Source organism: Cydia pomonella, chromosome 19 (assembly GCF_033807575.1).
Source record: "Cydia pomonella isolate Wapato2018A chromosome 19, ilCydPomo1, whole genome shotgun sequence".
Lineage (NCBI taxonomy): Eukaryota > Metazoa > Arthropoda > Insecta > Lepidoptera > Tortricidae > Cydia > Cydia pomonella.
In genome coordinates, this window is record NC_084721.1 from 15,196,184 (window position 1) to 15,210,230 (window position 14,047).

Consider the following 14,047-nt stretch of genomic DNA (forward strand, 5'->3'; position numbering starts at 1 on the left):
TTTGGCTTAGTCACGCCCCTCGACCAATTAGATGGCAGTAAATTAGAAAGCCGTGTTCACATTGACCAGTTGAAGTGACTTCAGATGGCGGTCGCGTGTTTTGTACATTATTATATTCGTAAAAATAAAAGTGCATCGAGAATTCATATCGGAGACAGACGAGTTTATAACTACAGTATTGAAATGTGTGTTTAGATTAATCCACATGGAAATTTTAGAGGCTTGAATCGATCCCATTTGCCTGTACAGTAAAGATGTTGGTTTAATAATTTTTAAGAAAAAAAACCGACTTCAATGAGGGAGACCGGTGAAAGAACGATTATTGTTGATTTTAGATTTCATACAATGAAATTAAAAAGACAGCGTCCTACGCCTAATTATGTAGAAAAGGAGGTAACATGTTTTTTTTGCCACTGCACCCACCTTGACACATTTCAGATTTGCCCTATGGTTGACTGGTAAGATACCCGCAATAGGGTACTCGACTGTATTTAAGATCAATTATTTCACACCATGCATGAAATAAAGCACCAGATAATTATTAAAAAAACTAAATAGGATAGAAATATAAAAATGTGTCTTGAAAACCTAACTGCTTGGCAAAGAGAACAAATTGCCAAACGTGAACTATGCATCATTGAAGAGTTCCGTTCTGTTCATCATCAGCAGTTCCACTTCAAAAAATGTCAATTCTACAAATGTAAATACTTGATTTATTAATGAAAATACTAAGATCACTATATATATGCCTTTAACATTTGAGGAGTTCCTTCGAGTCCTCATGGACCCCACCGTCAGAACTCGAACTTGACAAAAATTTGCCTTAAAAATCTAATTTGCGTAATAAACACAGCGAAGAGAACAAATCGCCAAACATGTTCTATGCGTCGATGAAGAGTACCATTCTGATCATCATCAGCAGTTCCACTTCATCAAATGTCACTTTTTAAAATGTAAATGCTTGATTTGTTAAAGAAAATACAAAAATCACTATATGTTTGCCTTTAATATTTGAAGAGTTCACTCGATTCCTCATGGACCCCATCGTCAGAACTCGAACCTGACAAAAATTTGTCTGGAAAATCTAATTTACTTAACAAACACAGCGAAGAGGAGGAATCGCCAAACGTGTACTATGCGTCGTTGAAGAGTTCCATTCTGATCATCATCAGCAGTTCCACTTCAACAAATGTCACTTTTTTAAATGTAAATGCTTGATTTGTTACAGAAAATACAAAAATCACTATATGTATGCCTTTCACATTTGAAGAGTTTCCTCGATTCCTCGTGGCTCCCATCATCAGAACTGAGTTTTGACAAAAACGGGACCAATCTGTATATATATAAATTCAAACAAAAAATAATTTTCAAAATCGGTTCAGAAATGACGGAGTTATGGAGTAACAAACATTTAAAAAAAAAACATACAACCGAATTGATAACCTCCTCTTTTGAAATCTTGAAGTCGGTTAAAAAGAGGCATCGTTGACGATTTCCTCTGCTATAAAAGTTAACCAATCGTGTAACGGCAACTACAGAAATGAAGTCGATGCCTTGAATAACTAGTTCACCAAACGATACTTACATGAATTTTGTATTGCTGAGATAAATCTAGATACCTGACGCCAAAAATGGCCCAAAGTGCCAATGAGTTTAAGAATAAATTAGATGCACACAATGCAAATTCTACTCAACACTGAAAACTTTATTGATGACTCTGGATACAGGCATTATCAGTTTTTTCAACTGCCTGCCTGCTTTACAAATAATTATAATAATAAAATTTACGATTCGTTGTCTTAATAACAACGGTGAAACCACAGGTGATGATCGGTCTCGATTCGGAAAAACGTGTGCTTTCGTGGGCCAACATTTGATCTGACATAACTGTCAATTGTCTAATAACTAATTCGTTTCATAATAGCCAGGCTACCCTCGCTATCACGCAGATATTTAATGGGATGGGGTTTGCCGGTTGAAGTATTTTACAGATGGCGCCACCATATGTTTTACCTGTCAGACTTACGAGTTTCAAATTCTAGTTTTTTTTAGCCCGTGAAGGGTCCCCAGTCACTCAATTCATACAAACGTATTTACGCTTTCATTTTAAAACTCCTAGCTATATTGCTCTGAAACTTTGTACTTACAATAGGATAAGGTATATCTAGGGCTGTAATTAGTTTATGTAGCCTTAGATACCATAGTTAAAAAAATACAGTGAATTTAAGATTTTCATACAAAACTTGTTTTTGCTCTATTTCGTTTGTGTTATAAGGTAAGGTAAGGTAAGGTAAGGTAGGTGTATAAACTAATTTCAACCTTAGATATACCTCATTTAATTGTATGTGTCAAGTTTCATTACAATCCAATACGTAGTTTTAAAATGAAGCGCTGGTAACCTAGCGGTAAGAGCATGCGACTTGCAATCCGGAGGTCGCGGATTCAAACCCCGGCTCGTACCAATGAGTTTTTCGGAACTTATGTAAGAAATATCATTTGATATTTACCAGTCGCTTCGGTGAAGGAAAACATCGTGAGGAAACCGGACCAATCCCAACAAGGCCTAGTTTACCCTCTGGGCTGGAAGATCAGATGGCAGTCGCTTTCGTAAAAACTAGTGCCTACGCCAAATCTTGGGATTAGTTCTCAAGCGGACCCCAGGACCCCAGACAACGCGAGGAAGAAGAAGACGTAGTTTTAAAACGAGAACGAAACTCCGTTGGTATGGGAAGGTGAAATTCGGCCCAGCTTGCCGGGGACTCTTAAGCCAATTTCATAGAACTAGAGACAGGTTAAACCTATGTTGGCGCCATCTATGTAAAACCTATCTATCTATCTATGTAAACCTTTTTTTATACAACGTCGGTGGCAAACAAGCATACGGCCCGCCTGATGATAAGCAGTGTCCGTAGCCTATGTACGCCTGCAACTCCAGAGGAGTTACATGCGCGATGCCGACCCCAACACTCCGCACCCTCGTTGACCTCTGGCAACCTTACTCACCGGCAGGAACATAACACTATGAGTAGGGTCTAGTGTTATTTGGCTGCGGTTTTCTGTAAGGTGGAGGTACTTCCCCAGTTGGGCTCTGCTCTAGATCTGGAATGTCATCCACTGGGCTGTGTCCTACCACACAAAGCGAGATGACATTCACAATGCCTATACCTTTGACCACCCTTTGATAGTTAAATAAATTGTCCTTATTTTGTGCAGCGGAAATGATCGAGTACTACGACATATCGGGCTGCTACATCTTCCGGCCGTGGTCCTACAGCATCTGGGAGGTTATCCGCGAGTTCCTCTCCACCAACTTCAAGAAGCTCGGCGTCAAGGATTGCTACTTCCCCATCTTTGTCTCCAAGGTATTATTATTTTTTATTTTTTTTATTTTATTATAGGACATGGTTACACAAATTGACGAAGTCCCACAGTAAGCTCAATAAGGCTTATGTTGAGGGTACTTAGACAACGATATATATAATATATAAATATTTATAGATACTTATATACATAGAAAACACCCATGACTCAGGAACAAATATCCATGCTCATAACAGGAATAAATGCCCTTACCAGGATTTGAACCCGGGACCATCGGCTTCGTAGGCAGGGTCACTAGCCACTAGGCCAGACCGGTCGTCTATCACTTTTGTTTTATTTTTAAACGTGCTCGGAAATATTGTTATTACCTATATGTTCGTGATAATGAACTGCCACGCATGATGTACGTACATGAGGTAGGTAATATTACAGCAGCGGTATCATGGTCGTGTTTTTGTCACTTGTCATATCATGCGTCACTTTTGCACTTACATATTTGTTAGAGCGTGACAGGTATGGTGACAAATGATAGACAGCTGACCATCTTAGCCCTGCTGGTTAGCACAAAATTGAAGACATTACAAACGCCAAAACATGCTATGAGAAAATAAATAAGTAATTTGTTTCTTATTTAAATTGAAATACCATGAGGTTTTTAATGATTTCGGGTTTCATTAGATGTAAATCGAGTTGATCGTTGCTAAAGAGACGCCGGTTCAAATTCGGCCCTCACCACTGGAGAGCTTCGTCACTTCTTCGAAAAAGTTCTTATTTCATGCAGGTGTACTGAAGGACAAAGGCCTATTTTGTTCCCGCGGGAGTTATGGATAGTGAAGAAAAAAACTATAACTCCCTAGGGAGTTATAGCTTTTTTTTATTATGACACTGTTTTATACAAACCAAGTAGCCTTAATGAGTTTTACTTTTAAAATACTGACGTTTATAATTTAATATTTTTGTTTATGTTTAAAATTAAATAATTCGATTAATTTAACAGCCGTTTAAAATATTTTTTACATAATTATTAATCGTGGCTGAATGCCGAATAGGTTTGTGCCCTCGATGCTAACCTGTCAAGAAATTACAAAATGGCGGACGAATGTTTGATATGTCACCGTATTTAAGAATTATTTCGTTTAAAATTTAGTTTTTTTTTCGCAAGTGTAATGAAAAACATTGTGTGTAACTTCGGGGGTAAAAATATTGCAAACTCGGGTCTTTAATTCCCTCGTATCCAAAATTTCACTTACCCCCCTCGTTGCACAATGTACTACTACAGTACATATGGTGCTACTTTACCGCACTACTGCGAAAATTAGCATATTACGTTACTGTCTCTAACATTTAAAGGGCCATATGTGGTGTAAAACGTTGTACGATACATGTGCGAATAGGTAATTGGCCACTCGTGTCGATTTAAAACACTCCCTTCGGTCGTGTTTTAATTTATCGCCACTCGTTTCGAATTTCCTATTTTTCGCACTTGTATCGTATTGTTCTATTCTTGTATTAGGCGGCCCTCAATTACTTTCTGCATAAATGGGGGTGGAAGGACTCTGCAATGTGCGAGTGTGACGAAGAAGTCCAGACTATGGAGCATATAATTCAGCGATGCCCTCTGCACTCATACTCGGGACCACCAGAGGACCTGCTGCGCCTAACACCTGACGCAATTGCGTGGCTGAACGCTCTGGATATTGACATTTAATTTTAATTGTAATGTAATTTTTATTCTGTGATATTTATGTAACTACCTATTTTTTGTATAAGCCATACGATTAAATAGGCGGCCCTCGAACGCGAGAAGACCCACATAGCCGACTTCGCCCCCGAGGTGGCGTGGGTCACGCACTCGGGCTCGTCGGAGCTGGCCGAGCACATCGCCGTGCGCCCCACCTCCGAGACCGTCATGTACCCCGCGTACGCCAAGTGGCTCCAGACTTACAGGGACTTGCCCATCAAGCTTAACCAGTGGAACAACGTTGTGGTAAGTCATAGATATACCTCTATACTCTGTATCTTTAGGTATTTAAAAAGTTAACAAACGATTTGTACATTTTCGGGTGGTTATAACATGGTTAACCAACCAAATACAAAACCACCTGGATCTGTGACTGAACGGTCTGACTTTAACCTACATTATTTGTTCATGTAATGTTTTCATGTACCCTCAACTGGCTGGCCATTTGAGGGTAGATTTTCTTTGCTTTTATTTAAATACCTAAAGATACAGAGTATAGATAGATACTGTGCGTGTTGGAGGGTCTGCCATCTCGTGACTTGAATCGAAAAAGAAAACAATTCACGCTTCTAAGCAGGTGCTGCCCCCTACACTTCACACTGGCTCTATTTCGCATAGTAGCGTCTGTCATCTAGTGGCTTAAATCTAAAAATGGAAACATGACAATGTTTCGCGCCAATAGGCTTCTGTGCTGCCGTCTACAGTTCATGCACGCTCTATAGTCCATCAAATTGATATTTGTCTTCCTGTCAAATTCCATTTATTTAGTATATGGACCCTGACAGTTGTCTCAGTGTTTGTTTATTGTTACTTACTGCAAACTATGGCTGTTTGCCTCTTAATCGGTGTCACATGTATTGAAATTGACTGAACAGACAAGATTAAATAGGTAATCAACCCGCACATAATTATTGGACGGATTATTAAATCATAGAAACGGGCCTTAATCGCGTATTAGGTTTTAAATTGACCTCCGACGTTTCGAGGACGGCGGCGTCCTTGTGGTCTCGGAGAAGACTAGCTAAAGTTGACATCAACATCTTCTTGCCGCGCGAGTCTTTCGAAGTGCGGGCTTGGACGACTTGGTTGCATTGGACCGGTCCAAAAGGGCATAGCTCTGGCCTATCTAGCCCAAAGAAATATAATATATAGCGCTATTATAAGATGTGCGGCGTTTTAGGCAGCATTTTCACCAGAGCTGAAAACGTAATCAATAGAATACTATTCACTAGAACTGTGCTGAGCGAGGTTGAGGAGGAGGAAGTGATTCTATTGATTCTTAACAGACACACCCCTCGCTACGCATCTTCACACATCACTGGTGGAAACGCCTTATGGGGCTATTTTTCTACCTTCTGATGCATCTGTATATTATTGACAGCGTTGGGAGTTCAAGCAGCCGCAGCCGTTCCTGCGTACCCGCGAGTTCCTCTGGCAGGAGGGCCACACCGCGTACCGCACGGCCGAGGAGGCGGGCGAGGAGGTGCTCAAGATACTCGGTGAGTGTGTCATGTCGGGAGTTCCAGCAGCCGCAGCCGTTCCTGCGTACCCGCGAGTTCCTCTGGCAGGAGGGCCACACCGCGTACCGCACGGCCGAGGAGGCGGGCGAGGAGGTGCTCAAGATACTCGGTGAGTGTGTCATGTCGGGAGTTCCAGCAGCCGCAGCCGTTCCTGCGTACCCGCGAGTTCCTCTGGCAGGAGGGCCACACTGCGCCCAGGTGATAAGTACGTCAACAGCTGAACAATCCTACACTGGGGTTTCGAAGGCGAAGCATGGGGCAAACGCAAATTTTACTATAACCGGACATATAATATGTTCATTCTGGATGAATTACGTCCACACAAATCCACCCATAGTTCACAATAAAAACCGGTCAAGTGCGAGTTCGATTTACTCGCGCACCGAGGGTTCCGTACAAACTTTGAAGTAGCGAAAGACTTTTGAACAGAAGTACAGTCGCCATCAGATATATCGAAGTAGCCAAAATGTCCAAATATTTCTGAGCAAGTCTAAATTTCAATAAGTTCTGCACACTGCAAATGCCATTTATATCATAACTATTGCAATGGCAAAAAAATCCGAGCACGTTTTTTTTTTCAATAATTTCTTCGCACACTGTGTCTAGGTAAGCGTTGTTTATAACTATTTCAAATCGATAGCTTAAGTGATTCTCAAGATATTTATTTAGCGATGTGACAGACTGACAGTCAGACGGACGGAGAGAGTCGCACCATAAGGGTTATAAGAGTTCCTTCTGCAGCCCTCCGGTACGGAACCCTAAAAAAGTTTAACATCTTATGGATTCTACGATGAACAACCGTTCGCGCGATGTAGAATATTCGCCGGTCGTAACAGCGCCATCTACCGGGATATTGGGTGAACTAATCCTGTTAAGTGTATGTACAACAGCGTTGAAATATTATAGGTCTCGGAAAGCATCATCATCAAGTCGAAATATTTAATATATTTATAATTAATGATTAGGTATTGTTAAATATAGAAATATTACTTAACATATTGAATTCCAGATCTGTACGCGCGCGTGTACGAAGAGTTCCTAGCCATCCCTGTCATCAAGGGCCGGAAGACAGAGAAGGAAAAGTTTGCGGGCGGAGATTACACTACCACGGTAGAGGCTTATGTGCCAGCTAGCGGCCGTGGCATTCAGGTAAGGGATATCTCACACGGATTTCTAATCAAGCATTTTAAATAGACATTAAATAAAAAAAAAAAACATGTCTATGGTCTCAGATTTTTGCTATCTAATTAATCTTTCAGCAGCCATAGACAATGATCAGATACCATTTTTTTTTATTTAATCCGTCGGACGCGATAAAACGTCGGCAGAAAGTTCCACGTAAGCTATATCGCACAAATAGGATTCTTGGAACTTGGGTTAAGTTTTGTCCTAAGATTGGCTTCATAGCACACACGAGCGAAGCACAAATAGCTATTTGAGGACTACGTGTACCCTTATAAGGCCCAGTGTGCATTACTTCGCACAGCTAAACTGTGTTGAACTGTCGCCTGAGGTATTTCTGGCCCGATACGACCTTCAAACAGTTCAAACCTTCAAGAAAAGAGCGTACTCCCATCTTAAATGTGGCAACGCATTTACAACCCCTCTGGTGTTGCGGGTGTCCATGGGCGGCGGTAATCGCTTACCATCAGGTGACACGTCTGCTCGTTTGCATCCTATATCATAAAAAATGTACATAGTACACTCCAGTTTAATCTAATTAGAACCTTTCATAAGCCAAATAGAGTAGCATTTCTTTTGATTCATTGCTGTCTCAAACAAATGAAATTCACTTAAATTTATTATACCCACAACAACGTTAATAGTACATTACGATACAAGTGCGAAAAACAGGGAATTCAAAACGAGTGGCGATAAATTAAAACACGAACAAAGGGAGTGTTTTAAATCGACACGAGTTGCGAATCACCTATTCGCACATGTATCGTACAACGTTTTACAGTACATATGGCCCTTTAAATGTTCGACACAGTAACGTAATATGCTAATTTTCGCACTAGTGCGGCAAAGTTTCAACGCAACGTTTCAACTTTGCAACGAGAGTTTCAAAATAAAAATAAAAATGGAGGGAACTTGTAAAATGGTCAACTACAACTGTAGGTCCTTTAAAAGGGCCATTGAGGGTGTAAGGTTACTATGTCGCGAGGTGGATATTGTGGTATTATCTGAAACTTGGCTTTTTCCTTTCGACGTCCCTTTGTTGGGCACAGTGGACGCGGATTTTGGATGGACGGGTAAATCTGCGGTAGATGTATCGGAGGGATTAATCAAAGGCCGGCCGCACGGCGGAGTAGGTATTTTATGGAGAAAGAGTGCGTTCCAAGCGGTAACTGTTTTAGAATGTAATAGCGACCGAGTGGCGGCAATAAGAGTGCGCGCCAAGGACGTGGTATTTATAGTGTTGTGCATTTATATGCCTATTAACTCACAAGAGAACCTGCCTTTATTTACCGAGTGCTTAAGTGTTATATCTACGACGATAACCGAAAATAGTGATGTGCAAGCAGTATATGCGCTGGGTGATTTCAATGCCCATATAAACGAGTTGTTTTACAACGAAATGATGGACTTCTGTAGAGAAAATGTGTGGTCGTGTGCCGATGTTCTGATGTTAGGAGTAAATTCAGATTCATATACATACATTAGTGATGTGTATGGGTGTAGGAGATGGTTAGACCACTGTCTAGTTACAGAATGCGCGTTGAATACCATAACGAATATTTCGATTATGTATGACGTATATTGGTCTGACCATTTCCCTATGCTTGTTGAATGTAGCATCAATCTCCTAAAACCTGTATACGTGCCGTCTGCAATATCAAGTAACAAAGTCATTTGGGGTGTACGTACGGATGAACAAATAGAAAAATATCGCAGGCATTGCAATGATAAGTTAAAATATGTAGACTTTCCATGTTGCTTGGTTGATTGTTGTGCCAAGACTGAGACTTGTAACATTAAGGAGCACTTTTTAGTCTTAGATAATATGTATAATAAAGTAATACAAATCATGTCGCAGGCGGCGGTGCTTTCGCACGAGTTTATTAAGCGCCGTAAAGGTGGCTATATAGCCGGTTGGAATAAATATGTGGCGAAAGCACATGGAGAGGCCAGACTTCACTTCCAGCAATGGGTCTTAATGGGGAAGCCCATGCGCGGGAGATGGTATGACTTAATGTCGGAGAGCAAAAAATTGTTTAAGTCCAAATTAAAATGGTGCCAGGATAGACAAGATCAATTTAAGATGGATAAGTTAGCCCTGGCCCATAAAGATGGTGATTTTAAACAATTTTGGAAAGGTACAAAGACAATGAATGTGAAGACTGGCCTCCCTATGAGCGTAGGGGATAAGTGTAACTCTAGTGATATAGCCGAGCTATTTAAGAACCATTTTAAGGTCAAGTCACTGTTAGGTCTTAGTCCGAATACTCTGCACCCATCAGGTGAAGTGCTCCGTGGTGGGACTGTTATGACCGGGACTATCTTTACAGCTAAAGCAGTGGCTATAGCCATTAACAAAATGAAAAGAGGTAAGTCACCGGGTCATGACGGTCTCAGTATTGAGCATTTTAAATATGCTGGGGATCACTTGCCGCGTGTACTAGCTATGTTCCTTAGTTTATGCTTGCGCCACTCATATCTACCAGAGGCTTTTATGAGAACTATAGTGGTACCCGTGGTGAAGAACAAAACCGGAGACCTGTCAAACAGGGACAACTATCGGCCGATATCACTTGCCACTACAGCGGCGAAGATACTTGACCGTATGCTAGACTCTATACTTGAAGGGCACCTAAAGGTACAGGACAATCAGTTCGGTTTCAGACCTGAACTTTCCACGGAAAATGCCATTCTGTGTCTGAAAAGTACGGTGGGGTATTATACGCGAAGAAAAACGCCAGTGTACGCCTGTTTCCTCGATTTGTCGAAAGCTTTTGATAGAGTAGAGTACGACATCCTATGGAAAAAGCTAGAGGTTTCAGGCGTGCAGGCAGAAGTTATAAGTATCCTAAAACACTGGTATCAAAATCAAGTGAATCAGGTGAGATGGGCGGATAGTTTTTCCTCAGAGTACAGGCTAGAGTGCGGAGTTAGGCAGGGGGGGCTTACTTCTCCCAGGCTGTTTAACTTGCAGCTGGCGGAGGAGGGTAGGCAAAGAAAACGAGTAACACATCATCTGTTTTTAATATTTTTATTTTTTACTAGAAAGTAATTATTTTAGCTAAAATTTTATGTTAATTTAATGTTTAGGTGATAAAAGCTACCTACCAGCAGTTCTCTTAGCTTTTCTCTCAAATCTGAACCAACTTAACCTTCACACCACTAAGGTCACTGTCACTGGCACAATGGAATCAATTAAGAAGTCAATGGCGGAAATGTCGGAGCAGTTCAACTCAAAGATGGTGGAGTTCCAGGGCCAGATTGACAAAGCCACTCCGGGTAGTCCCACTGTAGCATCGGTTGCTTCGCAATTTGAGGCCTTCCGAGCATTTATTTTGAAGTCACTGGAAGCCCTGCAGCATCAAGTGGAGTTCCTGGCTCAGCAAGTGGACGCCCTGGAGATGCGATCACGGCGGAAGATACTCCTTTTCCATGGCGTGGCTGAGGCTAGTGGAGAGGATACATCAGCACGGGTTGTCGAGTTGCTGAAGGAGCATCTTCAGTGTGACCTGGCTATAGAAGACATCGCGCGGAGTCATCGCATGGGTCGGCCTCGAGGCAACCAATCCAGATGCATATTGGTTAAGTTCCGTGAGTTATCTGATCGCAACAACATCTGGTTTGGCAAAACGAAATTGAAAGGCTCCGGTGTAGTAATGTCGGAGTTCTTAACAGCGCCTCGACATGAACTCTTTATGGCGGCTAGGGAACGTTTCGGAGTCCGGAGCTGTTTTACGCGAGACGGCAACATCTACGTTTTGGGCAAAGATGGCAAACGCAGCTGCGTGTCTCGTCGTGCAGATTTCGACCTTGTACAGGCAGTGGCTTCGGCTCAGCCGGCTACCAAGGCAAATGATGTAGGTCCCCCAGGTCAATCTGCGAGTCAACGAGCCGGAAAGGTGAAACGGCAAGCCACTATAAAGCCTCGAGCTTGATTGATTATTTGTATCATGTTTCTTGTTGTAACTCTTCTTACGTCAGTACTTTTTAGTTCATTTCCAACCCACTCCTTTTCTTGTCCGTGTTATTTTGCTGTGTATTTCTACCTTCTTCTAGTTTGTTAAATCTGTACTGATATTATTGTATATTTAGTTTAGCCGGTTAACACTTGTTGAACCTTCTTGACAATGGCATGACAGATGACGTTGTATGCAATGTTGCCGTTTAACAAAAGCGTTTCGTTCTACGTCAAAATTATTGTTACCTTAAAATTAATATCATTTAAGTTGTTTTTTCTGTGATTCATACTGCTGGCGGGTACTCAGATTATTGAACAAATTAATAGTTTTAATTTAAAAAGTATTTAGTCTTATTTGCTCTTATTTAATTTATATATTTTTATATTTATTATTATATATTTATACACAAAGGCATATGTCACATTCAAGTAATTTAAGCTTTAATAGTGATGGTGATGATTTTGTTTCCTTTTCTTCTGATTTAGATGATGAGAGTTTTCACAGCCTCCCTCCCCCTCTTCATGACGTACTTGACAGACAACTCGTTGACGTTCCCAAAAACCTCAATATAGTCCATATAAACGCGCAAAGCATACCCGCCCATTTTACTGACTTTTTGATGACCTTCGAATCTTGTAAAATAGATGCTATTCTCGTTTCGGAATCTTGGCTGAAACCCTGCTTACCCTCAACATCTTATTCCTTACCAGGTTTCCGTTTAGTAAGGAATGACCGGACGTGTCGTGGAGGTGGAGGGGTTGCGATATATATCCGTTCTCATATACCTTTCTCTATTCTTACCATGTCGCCTCAACCACTTTCTTCTGACACCGCAGAGTACTTGTTTCTTGAGCTGAGCTTCTCTCACTCAAAACTCCTTCTTGGCGTTTTCTATTCTCCCTCTCTTCGAGTTAACTACTTTGACTGTTTCGAAAAGCTTCTTGAAGATCTTCTACCATCTTACAATCACCATATTATTATGGGCGATTTTAATACATGCTTACTCAAAAATGACTTTCGCTCAAACTCTCTAAAATCTATTGTCGATGCTTGCAACATGACCATTTTACCTTCCGAACCTACACATCACTTTCCAAATTGTGCTCCATCGCTTCTGGATCTAACTCTGGTCTCCTCTATTGATCATGTTGCCAGATATAATCAGTACTCTGCGGACGCCTTTTCCTATCATCATCTTCTGTTTCTTTCATACAAAATCCGTCCCCCTAAGGTATCTCCTAAGGTTCTTCTGCAACGCAGTTTTGGTCGGATGAATGTTGACAAGCTTCGCGAAGATGCTCTTTCAGCTAATTGGAATGTGATCCTGGAGGCGGATACCGTAGATGAAAAAGTATCTCTGTTTAACTCCCTTCTTACTCAACTCTACGATGTTCATGCTCCGATACGCCCAATCAAAATCAAGCATGTTCCTGCTCCCTGGTTGACTGAGGATATTAAGTCACTGATATCTAAGAAAAATCTGGCTAAGTCGAAATATAAACGTAACCCGTCTGAAAAAAACAAATGCAGGTATCATGCATTACGAAATAGATGCAGTACTGTGTGTCGTGATGCCCAGAGGCGTCACATCCACAAGTCTGTCGAAAATGGTGATCCTACTAAGGTCTGGAGATTTCTTAGGTCATTGGGAGTTGGGAAATCTACACATAATTCCATTTGCACAGATATTGATTTTGATCTTCTGAATCAGCACTTCTCTACTTCTGCCACTTTTTCTGGGCCAGCAAAATCTGATACTCTCAACTACCTTTCTAACATCTCAACTCCTGAGCATCCCTCCTTCTCTTTCACTCAATTCACCGACAGTGATGTTAAGAAGAATATTTTAGCTATTTCCTCCAATGCCGTCGGGTCGGACAGCGTAAGTCGTAACATGATCCTTCCTCTTATTGATCTCCTAGTACCTATTGTTACCCACATCCTAAACCACTCGATTTCTTGTAACATTTTTCCTTCACTTTGGAAAGACGCTGACGTCATCCCCCTCCCTAAAAAGACAAATCCTACTTCTTTTTCTGACTATCGCCCAATTTGTATCCTCCCTTTCCTTTCCAAAGTCCTTGAGCGCCTAGTGCATCATCAATTAACATCTTTCTTAAATAGGCATGAGCTCCTAAATCCTTTTCAGTCCGGTTTCCGCTCGGGTCATGGTACGACTACCGCTCTTGTAAAAATCACCGACGACATTCGCGCTGGGATGGATAACAGAAAGGTCACCGTGTTAACGCTGTTGGATTTCAGTAACGCGTTTAACACTGTTGATTTTGACGTTCTGCTCGGTATTCTGCATTCTCTTAACATAT

General features: G+C 41.3%; 1 protein-coding gene across 2 annotated transcripts in view; it reads left to right on the plus strand.

Annotated features, from left to right (window-relative positions):
* LOC133528291 (bifunctional glutamate/proline--tRNA ligase) overlaps positions 1-14,047 on the plus strand; it is a 112,176-nt gene that overhangs the window by 76,222 nt on the left and 21,907 nt on the right. Inside the window, exons 23-26 of one of the 2 annotated variants that reach the window (XM_061865622.1) lie at positions 3,214-3,362; positions 5,108-5,308; positions 6,444-6,561; positions 7,592-7,731. In XM_061865622.1, the coding sequence (XP_061721606.1) occupies positions 3,214-3,362; positions 5,108-5,308; positions 6,444-6,561; positions 7,592-7,731 (608 nt within the window). Of the gene's footprint in view, positions 1-3,213; positions 3,363-5,107; positions 5,309-6,443; positions 6,692-7,591; positions 7,732-14,047 lie in introns of both variants that reach the window. The other variant, XM_061865621.1, reaches the window with a different exon arrangement.